The sequence below is a fragment of the Capra hircus genome, chromosome 1, assembly GCF_001704415.2.
Source record: "Capra hircus breed San Clemente chromosome 1, ASM170441v1, whole genome shotgun sequence".
In the NCBI taxonomy this organism is placed as follows: domain Eukaryota; kingdom Metazoa; phylum Chordata; class Mammalia; order Artiodactyla; family Bovidae; genus Capra; species Capra hircus.
The window spans coordinates 83,125,667-83,139,154 of NC_030808.1; the positions used below are offsets into that span (position 1 = coordinate 83,125,667).

Here is a 13,488-nt window from a genome sequence, read left to right on the forward strand (position 1 = left end):
AACAGCAGAGCAAGATTATGCATCAGAGGTCAAATGTGCTAACAATCTTGTGAATGGTAGGTATAAGGAAACCGAAAGCTGAGAAGCGGAAAATGCAACGAACTAGGCCATTAATTGTAATGGTTATTTCCCTGTCACAGCGAGCAGCCCTTCCCCGACTGCTGTTTTTCCTCACTTGACAGAAAGCTCTGGAGGCCAGGGCCTGTCTTCTTAGATTAATCCCACACTACCTTACCCAGTGCTTGGCAGCAACTGGAAAGAAAAGACCATACCATCTCTGTGCAAAGCGCTGGTTTCGTATTTGCATACGCACAGTTCTCGCTCCCTGGAATCCTGTAAGTTCCTCTATCATACTATATAGAATTTGTCTGTTCCCATGCCTGCTTCTCCCATCATTCTATACGCTTTGAGGACAGGGACTCTCACATTCAGTACTGCAATCCCAGAGGAAATGTTCTGCCTGACCCACATTAGCAACTCCAGTATTTGTCAAATAAATGAATGAATGCATAAATAAAAGAATCTCTCAGTTGTTGAGGACGACCATTCCTGATTAAGCACCATTGCCAAGTACTAGGCTATGGTCGCTTCTTCCCAGTTGCTGCCAAGCACAGGGTAAGATGCCGTGGGATTCATCAAGTAAGACAGGCTCTCGTCCTCCAGAAGTTTTCTGTAAAGTGAGGAAATACATAGCAATCAGGGAAGGGCGACTTGCTGAAACAGTTCATGCTTTTATATTTTAATTTAATCCTCACAACAAACCTAAGTAGGAAGAGGGGACACTGAAGCCAACAAAGTTTGAATATCTTGCCCAAAGATATCCAAGCAGTAAATGTTAAAGCTGGCATTTGAATACAGTTTTGACTTTAAAACCTGTTTTCACATTATGGTGCCACCAAACCTAATTTAAGTGTAACAACTAGTACTTTTTAGAAAACCAGGTTTAGTGAAGCACTCCACCTGCGTGCATGCTGTCACCTCAGTCGTATGTAACTCTTTGCAACCCCATGGTCTGTATCCCACCAGGGTCCTCTGTTCATGGGGTTCTCCAGGCAAGAATACTGGAAGTGAAGTGAAGTGAAGTGAAAGTCGTTCAGTCGTGTCCAACTCTTTGAGACCCCACGGACTATACAGTCCATGGAATTCTCCAGGCCAGGATACTGGAATGGGATCTTCCCTTCTCCAGGGGATTTTCCCAACCCAGGGATCGAACCCAGGTCTCCCACATTGCAGGTGGATTCTTTACCAGCTGAATACCACAGGAATACCACAGGAATACTGGAGGGGGTTGCCATTTCCTCCTCCGGGGGATCTTCCTGAACCAAGGATTGAATCTGTGTCTCCTGCATGTCCTGTGTTGGCAGATGGATTCTTTACCACTGATCCATCTCCTTTGGAAGCCCAAATCACTCCACAGCATTAACTTTATCTTTTTTTTTTCTAACTTTAACACAATGATTCCATAGGGAATTTTTTTTTTTTCAAATACCATGTATGTTTGCCCTATGTCCTCTGAGAAGCACATACCAAGATGAGATCAAATGTATACAAATTTTAAAAACCTGCCCTTTGAGGGAAAACAGGGAGGAAAAAAGAGAAAAGGCTGGGAGAGCTGTTAGATTCCAGAAGCAAGTGAAGAAGGAGGGAAAGAATGTTGGATAGCATCTTACCTTGCCAGGTAGTCTAAGGAAGGTTGCACAAAGAAGGGAAGTCCTGGAGCCCAAACCCGCCATCAGAAGAGATCTGTCTCCCAGAAACAGGGTGCCTTCGAATCCTTATTGCAAGTCATTGGCTGAGAGCAGCTGGTAGGAGGTGTGGCCTCAGTGCAAGTGCAAGATGGATTTCAAGGCCAGCAACTGTGGCATCATTTGGTCAATTATGCTCCCTGTGGTTGGAGGTCAGTCAGGCGTATTTCCATATCTGTCCCACAACGCTGGAAAGCTTCCTGGAGCATTGTGTTTTACCTCCTGTTTACTCACCTGCAGACACTGAATTCCTATAAAGTCTTACTCTGTTTGGTATCATCCACATCTCAGTAGAATGGAGTGTGTTAAGCAATATGACCTTCTAAAATATTTTTTCCTCCTTTATCACACAACTGTGTTTTTTCTCTAAATAAAAAGATATGAGTATTCAAAGTCTTGACTCTTCAGAGTGATTGGCATTTTGGTTATATTTCATACTGTATGCATTGATTATTATGCTTATAAAACTATGATTCAAAAATCCTGTTTTAAGGTATATGCAGGCTCTTATATAAAAACCTGAATTGGTGGTTTTATTTACTAAAACATTAAGTATTAATACCTCTGTACTGAGTATGCTATTAAACCATAGAAATGAACACGATCTGTGAGTCATTATAAAGGTGACTGTGTGACAAGAAGTGGTCAATGCTATTGAAAGAAAAGTTCAATGTTATTCCCAGCTCCCCCAGAAACAAGAGGCACAGTATGTCACACAGGGTCAGAGTGGAAGCATCAGTGTCAGGCAGGAGGCAGAAAGAAATGGGGAGAAAGTGGAGATCAGTCTTTACTGGGGCTTCCATGGGAAAGTCAAGGCATGGCAGGGTAAAGAGTTTAGGATTGGCTAGTTTGAATAATTCCAGCTGGTCTGGGAACATAGTGGGTGGTTCTTAGTCATCTGGTATCTGGACTCAGGGTGATTTAGGGCACAGGAAATATTGGCTTGATGTATGAGAGTTAAAGGAGGCAGTTGGAGGTTTGGATAGGAGATTGGTTGGTCTATGTATGAAAACTGGGCTCACTAACAAGCTGCTTACTTGCCTCTAGGAATAAGCTCATCCTGGGAGGAACAGTCTCTCTCGAGCCAGCAAAGTTCCCCAACGATGTCAAAATATCATACAGAAAATTAACAAGACCCCAACATAATTAGGAGGAAGGCATGCCTTTTTATTTTCTTGGTCTCTGTTAACAGTTAATACCAAACACCCTCTTCCAACATGAGAAGAATCTACACATGGACATCACCAGATGGTCAACACTGAAATCAGATTTATTATATTCTTTGCAGCCAAAGATGGAGAAGCTCTATACAGTCAGCAAAACAAGACCAGGAGCTGACTGTGGCTCAGATCTGCTAAGCTGCTTCAGTCGTGTCTGATTCTGTGCGACCCCACAGACGACAGCCCATCAGGCTCCCCCGTCCCTGGGATTCTCCAGGCAAGATCACTGGAGTGGGTTGCCATTTCCTTCTCCAATGCATGAAAGTGAAAAGTGAAAGGGAAGTCGCTCAGTCGTGTCCGACTCTTAGCGACCCCATGGACTGCAGACTACCAGGCTCCACCATCCATGGGATTTTCCAGGCAAGAGTACTGGAGTGGGGTGCCACAAACACCTTATTGCCAAATTCAAACTTAAATTGAAGAAAGCAGGGAAAACCACTAGACCATTCAGGTATGACCTATATCAAATCCCTTATGATTATACAGTGGAAGTGAGAAATAGATATAAGGGATTAGATCTGATACAGAGTGCCTGAGGAACAATGGACAGAGGTTTGTGACATTGTACAGGAGACATGAATACCATCCCCAAGAAAAAGAAATGCAAAAAAGCAAAATGACTGCGTGAGGAGGCTTTACAAATAGCTGTGAAAAGAAGAGAAGCAAGAAGCAAAGGAAAGATATACCCATTTGAATGCAGAGTTCCAAAGAATAGCAAGGAGAGATAAGAAAGCCTTCCTCAGTGATCAATGCAAAGAAATAGAGGAAAACAGGAAAATTAGAGGTACCAAGGGAACATTTCATGCAAAGATGGCTCAATAAAGGACAGAAATGGTAGGGACCTAACAGAAGCAGAAGATATTAAGAAGAGGTGGCAATACACAGAACTGTACAAAAAAGAACTTCACGACCCAGATAATCATGATGGTGTGATCACTCACCTAGAGCCAGACATCCTGGAATGTGAAGTCAAGCAGGCCTTAGGAAGCATCACTATGAACAAAGCTAGTGGAGGTGATGGAATTCCAGTTGAGCTATTTCAAATCCTAAAGATAATGCTGTGAAAGTGCTGCACTCAATATGTCAGCAAATTTGGAAAACTAAGCAATGGCCACAGGACTGGAAAAGGTCAGGTTTCATTCCAATCCCAAAGAAAGGCAATGCCAAAGAATGCTCAAACTACTGCACAATTGCACGCATCTCACATGCTGGTAATGCTCAAAATTCTCCAAGCGAGGCTTCAGCAATACGTGAAATGTGAGCTTCCAGATGTTCAAGCTAGATTTAGAAAAGGCAAAGGAACCAGAGGTCAAATTGCCAACATCCGCTGGATCATCGAAAAAGCAGGAGAGTTCCAGAAAAACATTTATTTCTGCTTTGACTATGCCAAAGTCTTTGTGTGGATCACAATAAACTGCGGAAAATTCTGAAAGAGATGGGAATACCAGATCACCTAACTTGCCTCTTGAGAAACCTGTATGCAGGTCAGGAAGCAACAGTTAGAACTGGACATGGAACAACAGACTGGTTCCAAATAGGAAAAGGAGTTCCTATAGACAAGGCTCTATATTGTCACTCTGCTTATTTAACTTCTATGCAGAGTACATCATGAGAAACGCTGGACTGGATGAAGCACAAGCTGGAATCAAGATTGCTGGGAGAAATATGGATAACCTCAGATATGTAGATGACACCATCCTTATGGCAGAAAGTGAAGAACTAAAGAACCTCTTGATGAAAGTGAAAGAGGAGAGTGAAAAACTTGGCTTAAAGCTCAACATCAGAAAACTACATGGCATCTGGTCCCATCACTTCATGGCAAATAGACGGGGAAACAGTGGAAACAGTGTCTTTTATTTTTTTTGGCTCCAAAATCACTGCAGATGGTGACTGCAGCCGTGAAATTAAAATACATTTACTCCTTGGAAGGGCTGCTAAGTCACTTCAATCGTGTCCAACTCTGTGCGACCTCATAGATGGCAGCTCACCAGCCTCCCCCGTCCCTGGGATTCTCCAACCTAGATAGCATATTAAAAAGCAGACATGACATTGCCAACAAAGGTCCGTCTAGTCGAGGCATTGTTTTTTCCAGTGGTCATGTATGGATGTGAGAGTTGGACTATAAAGAGAGCTGAGGACAGAATCGATGCTTGTGAACTGTGGTGTTGGAGAAGACTCTTGAGAGTCCCTTGGACTGCAAGGAGATCCAACCAGTCCATCCTAAAGGAGATCAGTCCTGGGTGTTCACTGAAAGGACTGATGTTGAAACTGGAACTCCAATTATTTGGCCACCTGATGCGAGGAGCTGACTCATTTGAAAAGACTCTGATTCTGGGAAAGATTGAGGGCCAAAAGGAGAAGGGGATGATAGAGGATGAGATGGTTGGATGGCATCACCGACACAATGGACATGCGTTTGGGTGGACACCGAGAGTTGGTGATGGACAGGGAGGCCTGGTGTGCTGCGGTTCATGGGGCCGCAAAGAGTCGGACACGACTGAGCGACTGAACAGTTAATAAATAGCTGAGAGGCAGAGGCAGTTTTAGCCCATTTCCCCCTCTCATTCTGTTAAGAGCACAGGTTATTTTTTAAAGAGAAAATTTAAATTACAAGAGGCTTCTTGTAATTTTACCAAGTGTCCATGATTTTCCAAATACAAGCTAACAATTTTTTCAACTCCTTCCCTGACTGCATACTGCATTTTCTAAAAACAAAATGCACAGAAAAGGAACCAACATTTATATTCTCTTCTGTGCCAGAACTACTCAACATGCAGTTATCCCATAAGCCTGTAAATTGAGTATTATGACTGCATTTCCTAGAACAAGGTAAGTATGGCTCAGAGAGGTTAAACGGCTTTATGGCAGAGCACTATCCACTTTCTAGGTGTGCGTACAGAGGAAATGAGTGAAATGAAAACAGCTTTGCCATTTATCACTTAAGACACTCTTTGCCGTGCTTGGCAACTCAGTCGTGTCCGACTCTGCAACCCCATGGACTGTAGCCCACCAGGCTCCTCTGTCCATGGGGATTCTCCAGGCAAGAATACTGGAGTGAGTCACCATGCCCTCATTCGGGGAAGACACACTCTTAACTTGCCTTTTTATTTTCGTGGCACAATTTAAAAACTAAGTATAACAAGTTAAGCACTGCTTGTGCTTCTGTAATGAATCTTCTCAAGATTTTACTTTTGCTAACGTAAAGTCAGACATTGCCTCTTTAGTGAACAATGTACCCTCTCTTCAATACCTGGAATAAAATTTAAGTTCTCTACTCTTGATATTACTATAGGGGTATTTTTGAGAGCCAAATCAAAAGAACACTACAGTGCAAATGTGTTGGATCACTTTCGTAATTAAAATTTTAAAAAATCATTAAAAAAAGCCACCATTTCCTCACACACACCAAAGGTTTTCAGTTTTTTGTTTGGCTTTCTAGTTACTTTGTGGACATACCAATAAATACATATGTTAACTTGTAATTTCCCCCACTCCTTTTTCAAACAACCACTTGAATATATTTAAGACAACTAGATTTTGGTAAATAAAATTTAATACAACTGTAGTCAAGTAATAATGGTTAAAAGACATTGTTTTATTAGATACAACTTTTTAAAAATTAAAGAAAAACTATGCACAAAGTATATTTTAGACGAGACATGAAAGTATTAGTGTGCCGCAACTGATGAATACAAAGAAACACGGAGCATTTTTTTTCACTGTGAAGACTGGAGCATCTGAAAGCAAATGACATCTGGCTGCCACAGGTCTGTACAAGTTGTAAAGCACACTATGCTTTTGTTCAACTCTATAATTGTGTTGTCTTAGATAGCTCCAGAGACTTTCAACAAGATTTAAATAAAGATACCATGGGGTGGGTATTGGGGTAGGAAAGATTAAGAACTTTTTCAAAAGAGATAAATGAAAGAGTCTGTACAGGAAAAACCAAAAAATAGTACCTAAGAATGGAACAAAAATAAGTAGATTTACTTTTTTGATACTGGATGTAGATATTGATGATGTTTACAAGGATTTTTTTCTTAATATCTTAAAAAGCAGCTTGGCATCAAACATAAAACCTCCCCAAACATAGTAAAACTCCAAACACTGAGCCATTTCCTTAACATTTTCCTTCCTGCCAAGCAACCACATAGCTGATGCTCATTAAACATTTTAAGAGCAATTTATAGGAAATAAGTATGGAACTTATCTAAGGTAAACTTTAGATTTTAAAAAAAGTTGAAACAGAACTAGAGAACTTAAGGCACATAAGCAAATACAGACGCAGTTATTTTGAAAACATTAAAACAAATTCTTTTCTTTGGGACAATATATAAAATAAGTTACAACTACTGCTATTTAAAAAAATTTTAAATGATGATCTTTAGCACTAACTTAATACCTAAGGCAATCACACAAATGTAAAACATCCATAAAAAACATTTTTAAAAAAGTATGAAGTACGTTGACAATGTCTCTGGAATTATCAGTTCACACTTCCGGCTCAAGTGGTTTCTGATACCTAGCATTAGATGTGACAATAAGTATAGCTAGCTAGTCAAACCTGTTGCCTTAAAGGCCAACCAAATTGCCCCATTCTGGTTTCTTGGTATGGTGAATTTATTTATTTAACTAAAAGGAATAATGGGGTGAGGTGATGTAAACCTAGCTTTCAATATAATGCACAGAAATTCTAATAAAGGCCAAAATTATGTTGAGGTTAACTGGTGTCTTGAGCTTAGGAAAATAAAGGCAATCCACAGGAAGCCTTTAAGAGACATTATTTTATCACTTGGCACCACATAAATAGCAATTTCTTCTCTTTGAAAATACAGTCTGGAGTAGATGATGTCCTTTCCAAGTATAAATCTCAAGAAACAAAAGGCACAAACAATTCAACCCTCTCTTTTCATGTATGGGTTCTCACAGCATTTCTTTTTAAAAAGTCTATTGCCATATCCAGACAACAGGAAAAATAACACACCTGGTTTGTATACTGACAAAAGTAGTAGAATTGAACCTTTGTCTTTCCTGAGTTTCAAAAAGGGTATGACAGTAGAGATACATAAACAATTCATATTCACTAAGAGAAAATGTATCAGTCCACAAACATTTTCATCTAAATATAAAAAAGTGAATGTTTAACCACCACCACGTGTGAAGCCCCTTTACCAAACTGAATTTACTCTAGAATTATGAACTGAAAGTTACTTAGATATGGCACTTTAAACACTCCAATTAGGCAAAAATGACAAGTTAATACCCTGAGTATTTACATCATTTTTTTAAACACCTGGTTTAAATGGAGTAAATACCTATGTTTCAGTCATCTAGGGAAAAAAAAGTTACTAAAGATCCAATAGGCTACCATTTCATACCTGTGCAGTAAAGTCAGTGGGAAGATTAGAGCAGAAGAGGAAGGTCTTTTTGTTGTAAAAATTAGATCACGTTATAGCTCACTCACATATAGGAACCACATGAAAAATGATTAAAGTTCATGGAAAAAAAAAAAAAAAAAGAAGTACATTTCTCTTGATCCACAAAACCTGCTTTTGAATTCCTTTCCCACTGAGGTATCGATGGCTATGTTTACCAAACTTGTATCTCCCTCCAATTTGTTTCCTGATCTTGTAAATTGTATGCATTATATAGATTCTGACGTATGAGTCATCATACTAAAATTCATCATATATTTTCGTATGTAAAAGAGTACGCTAGAGATGCCCAAATTAAAAAAAAAAAACAAAACAGAACTTCTGGAATTGAATTTAGTAAGATCAACTAATTTTTACTTTATGTTCCTCTGATCAGAAACCAAAAACTGCTAAAATTCTTGATTTTTGTATATATGTGTGTAGATTGAGCATACTATCTATCTACATATATACACATGTATATACATACATACTAACCTAACCCAAAGGCTTATATGAGCATCACAAACCAAAAGAAAATGTCAGCTATGTGATGACAGTATGAATATAATCTGATACCAATTTTGTTGATAAATCCCTTTTGATATACTAATTATACCCTAAAATTCTTCATTATTTTATCTATGCTAACCTCATTATAAAAAATCAGTAAAGGAAGTGAAAGCAAATTAAAGTATCAGTTGGGTAACTTTAAAAATTGTTACTTTAAATTCATAGGATTCAAGCTAAGTTCTTGGTGACCTACTTAACGTAGTTTTAAATTATGTAGAGAAAAAATTTAAAAATATTGGCATAAGGTCCATGTTTAAACAAATCGTGTTTTATAGGATTTCATTTCAAATTTACTGTAATAAACACATGAATATTAAAAATAAACATATAACAAAATACAAGTAAATAGTTAATACTTACAAAAGTACTAAAATACAGGTTATACTGAGAAAGGCTTTTCTGTAAGAAAGTGTCTATATTTACGGATGGGCATGACCTTACAAATACACATGAAAATAACAAGTATCATTTGTATAGTCCTCAGCATTTACCAACACTTTTCTCATACATTATCTCACACACCACAAAGAATTTCTGAACTAAATAGGTTCCCTAACCTACAAAGGGTATGATGCAGAAGTAGATGCTTACTCTAAAATTAAAACAGGTATCCCAATTGTATCTACTATTGTCTTTCAACTAAAATGGTAGAAAACTGGCTTCTGAATTGCTTTGATAATTATCACAAAAAGGTACATATCATTTCAAATTATGATTTGAAAAATAAAAATTCCCTAAAATTTGTTAAGTTTTTCAGAATTTGCCTCACAATCCAGCTAGGCATTAAAGTTGATAGTGTACAGTGTATTTGAAATCTCTGTATCATTCTAAAATGGGAAAAGAGTAAGTTTATCAATGTTAGGTTTTTTGATTACTACTTTGGTTTTAACAAAAATCTGGTGACACTATAATTACATATTTGCATCATTTCTCCTATGGCAAGGAATATATAATTAAGATATGAGATGACAATAATGCCTGGGAAGTTGAAATAGAGCAGGCTACCTGGAACATCCCTAAAATACCGTAAATTGTGTTTGTCTACCCAGGAATAACAACAATCACTTATGCTGTAGTTCCTGCCATCCCATTTGCCTTAGAAAAAAAAATTTCACACTCTTCTCTGAAAACTAGCAAGCTTTATAAACTGGAGTTGAAACATCTAGACAAAGGCAATTTGATGTAGACAAGTGTGAGAATGTTGATCGCTATTTCACACAATGGGTACCAAATGAAGATTTATCTTAGAAAACTGCTACTACTACTGTTAGTTTCTTCAGATAGTTAACTTTAAAATAAATGTGGACCCACTGAGATAGGTGGTCCCTGCTTTATCCTTTAAGGGCAGCTTAACAGTAGAGACTCCCAGGACTTTTAGCTGTTCACAAGAAAATAGGATAACCAGGAAGAGGTCCTCACCCAAAGCACCATTCCAATGAGGTCAAACCCTACCGGGCTAGGGAGAAAATCTGTCCCTGTTTTGCACAAGATAATATTGCAAAGTGGATTTCAGCTCTTCTGCCAGGTTTAAGAAAAGGCGCTTCCCTTAGAGGATTTAGAGATGATACATAAATACTTTTGAGAGCCACAGTGGGTCATTTTTCCTTCAAGGGTCTTAGATAACTTTTTCTTAGGAACTAATCTTTAATTTTAATCCCCATTTTAGGGGGACTTGCTTTTGTATCTTCTCCCCAAAATATCTTTAATATAAGAAAGCAATTCTAAGAATGAAGTCACAATAACTTAGTATTTTATGATACTCAGATCATTGTCATTACTCTTTTATCAATTACAGAAAAAAACCATAATAAAGTTAATTAATTTGGATGTATTTTTTAGTGAAAAAGATTTTTAAAACTGTTTTTCCCTCCGTAGAATGATTCTAAGCATTCTAAGCATTACATGATTTGACCTAAATGAAAACTTGTCATGCAATTTTCTACATATATACACACACATACACACTTATATGACAAAATAAGGAATAAACAGTCTTGCAGATAAACATACATAAATGAAGAGACCATTCACAAATTCCTAAACGGTATACAGGCAAACATTATTTCCTATGCCACATGGGCTTTTTTTTTTTTTTAAACAAATACTCACAAAGGTACACTCTCACAGCCCAAGCAAAGACCACTATTACCTTCCAAACAAATTTTTTTTTTTCCCCAATTACAGAAAAGGCTTTATTACAGTTTAAAAGATTGGTATTTGGGGGAGAAAGGCACGACAATTATTATTTTTGTTTTTTTGTGCATATGGCATAAAGGAGATAGACCAAGTTCCCACTCTGGAGTTTTTAAAACCTCTCATCTTGGATTGCTGTGGCTTTCTGGGTGAGGTACGCTGGCGTCAGAGCTTGAAGCATTTCTCATTGTATCTGTGAATAGTCACACATCCGTGATAGGACACTGGCCTGGGCATTGCAGCTACCCCTGTGATGATACTTGTGGCAGGATCGTAACAGAGAATAGTGTCTGTAGCTTCTCCATTTTCCCGTCTTCCACCCAGGATATATATTTTACCATTACATACAGACATACCACAGTTTTCCTGTTGAACCAAATTTTAAAAAAAAATTAACTGTTGACCTTAAGGAATTTGACAGCAAATGGAAAAGTAAAATTAGACATGCTGGAGAAATATCAATAACCTCAGATATGCAGCTGACACCACCCTAATGGCAGAAAGTGAAGAGGAACTAAAAAGCCTCTTGATGAAAGTGAAAGAGGAGAGTGAAAAAGTTGACTTAAAGCTCAACATTCAGAAAACTAAGATCATGGCATCCGGTCCCATCACTCCATGGGAAATAGATGGGGAAACAGTGGAAACAGTGGCGGACTTTATTTTGGGGGGCTCCAAAATCACTGCAGATGGTGACTGCAGCCATGAAATTAAAAGACGCTTACTCCTTGGAAGGAAAGTTATGACCAACCTAGACAACGTATTCAAAAGCAGACACATTACTTTGCCAACAAAGGTCTGTCTAGTCAAGGCTATGATTTTTCCAGTGGTCATGTATGGATGTGAGAGTTGGACTGTGAAGAAGGCTGAGCGCCGAAGAATTGATGCTTTTGAACTGTGGTGTTGGAGAAGACTCTTGAGAGTCCCTTGGACTGCAAGGAGATCCAACCAGTCCATTCTGAAGGAGATCAGTCCTGGGTGTTCTTTGGAAGGACTGACGCTAAAGCTGAAACTTTAGTACTTTGACCACCTCATGTGAAGAGTTGACTCGTTGGAAAAGACTCTGATGCTGGGAGGGATTGGGGGCAGGAGGAAAAGGGGACGACAGAAGATGAGATGGCTGGATGGCATCACCAACTCGATGGACATGAGTTTGGGTGAACTCCAGGAGTTGGTGATGGACAGGGAGGCCTGGCGTGCTGTGGTTCATGGGGTTGCAAATAGTCGGACACGACTGAGTGACTGAACTGAACTGAACACAGTCAAAAGGGAGAAAAGAAATAAGTTCCCTTTTGCCCAACTCCTGCTCTACGTGTGAATACTAGATAAATCTGCATGGGTGAAGGGAGTGTTAAAACAGAATAAATGTCAGTAATTGGGGTCAAAATATGGGCAGCAAACTGGGGGTCGTGGCTGAGAAAAGAGTTTTAGTTAACTTAATGGTAGTTCAACAAAAATATCCTTGAAGAGTTGCTTCTCCTATTATAGTACAGTCCTTTACTATAAAAAGTGTCTATTACATGATCAAGGGATAGGAACATTATTAGTTATATGGGATTACCCTCAAGTTGAACGAATGAATGAGTTATAAGTAGATTAATAAAGCACTGTTACTAGGGTGCCTTGGCTGGGGTATAGAAACTCCCCAAATAACATTTATTAGTTAACTTTCTACACAATGATATTCGTAGCTAAATTTACTCTTATCTGTCAATAATATATATTTTGCAAGGATGCTACTGCTGCTGCTGCTAAGTCGCTTCAGTCGTGTCCAACTCTGTGTGACCCCATAGACGGCAGCCCACCAGGCTCCCCCATCCCTGGGATTCTCCAGGCAAGAACACTGGAGTGGGTTGCCATTTCCTTCTCCAATGCATGAAAGTGAAAAGTGAAAGTGAAGCTGCTCAGTCATGTCTGACTCTTTGCGACCCCATGGACTGCAGCCTACCAGGCTCCTCCGCCCAAGAGATTTTCCAGGCAAGAGTACTGGAGTGGGTTGCCATTGCCTTCTCCATTTGCAAGGATGAGTGATTCTTTAAAGAAAGAAATTACACTAAAACTGTCTATTGCATAAATCTGTTTATGCTGCAGGTCAATTATCTTCTATTTAAATTTCACATTAATTCAGACAGTTATTGTATATTATTATCCTGCTTCCAGATAACCAGCAATGGATAGGTTCTACCAATGAGTACAACAAACATTTTTACTTGATCTGCTATATATAAATTTCACTCTTGTAGAAAAAATTAAAGCTTGGTGGATTAATATAATAGAGGATAGTATTTTTGGGTCTAAAAGAATAAGTGAGTACTTAAAAATGCTTACATTAGAGTTTATATACAC

The 13,488-nt window shown here is 38.7% G+C and overlaps 1 protein-coding gene across 4 annotated transcripts in view; it reads right to left on the minus strand.

The window, feature by feature from the left end:
* Positions 6,540–13,488, minus strand: part of KLHL24 (kelch like family member 24) — a 36,618-nt gene continuing 29,669 nt past the window's right edge. For 3 of the 4 annotated variants that reach the window (XM_018047438.1, XM_018047441.1, XM_018047428.1), the window contains one exon: positions 6,540–11,511. In XM_018047438.1, the coding sequence (XP_017902927.1) occupies positions 11,311–11,511 (201 nt within the window). In that variant the 3' untranslated portion in view covers positions 6,540–11,310. The remainder of the gene's footprint in view (positions 11,512–13,488) is intronic. The other variant, XM_018047435.1, reaches the window with a different exon arrangement.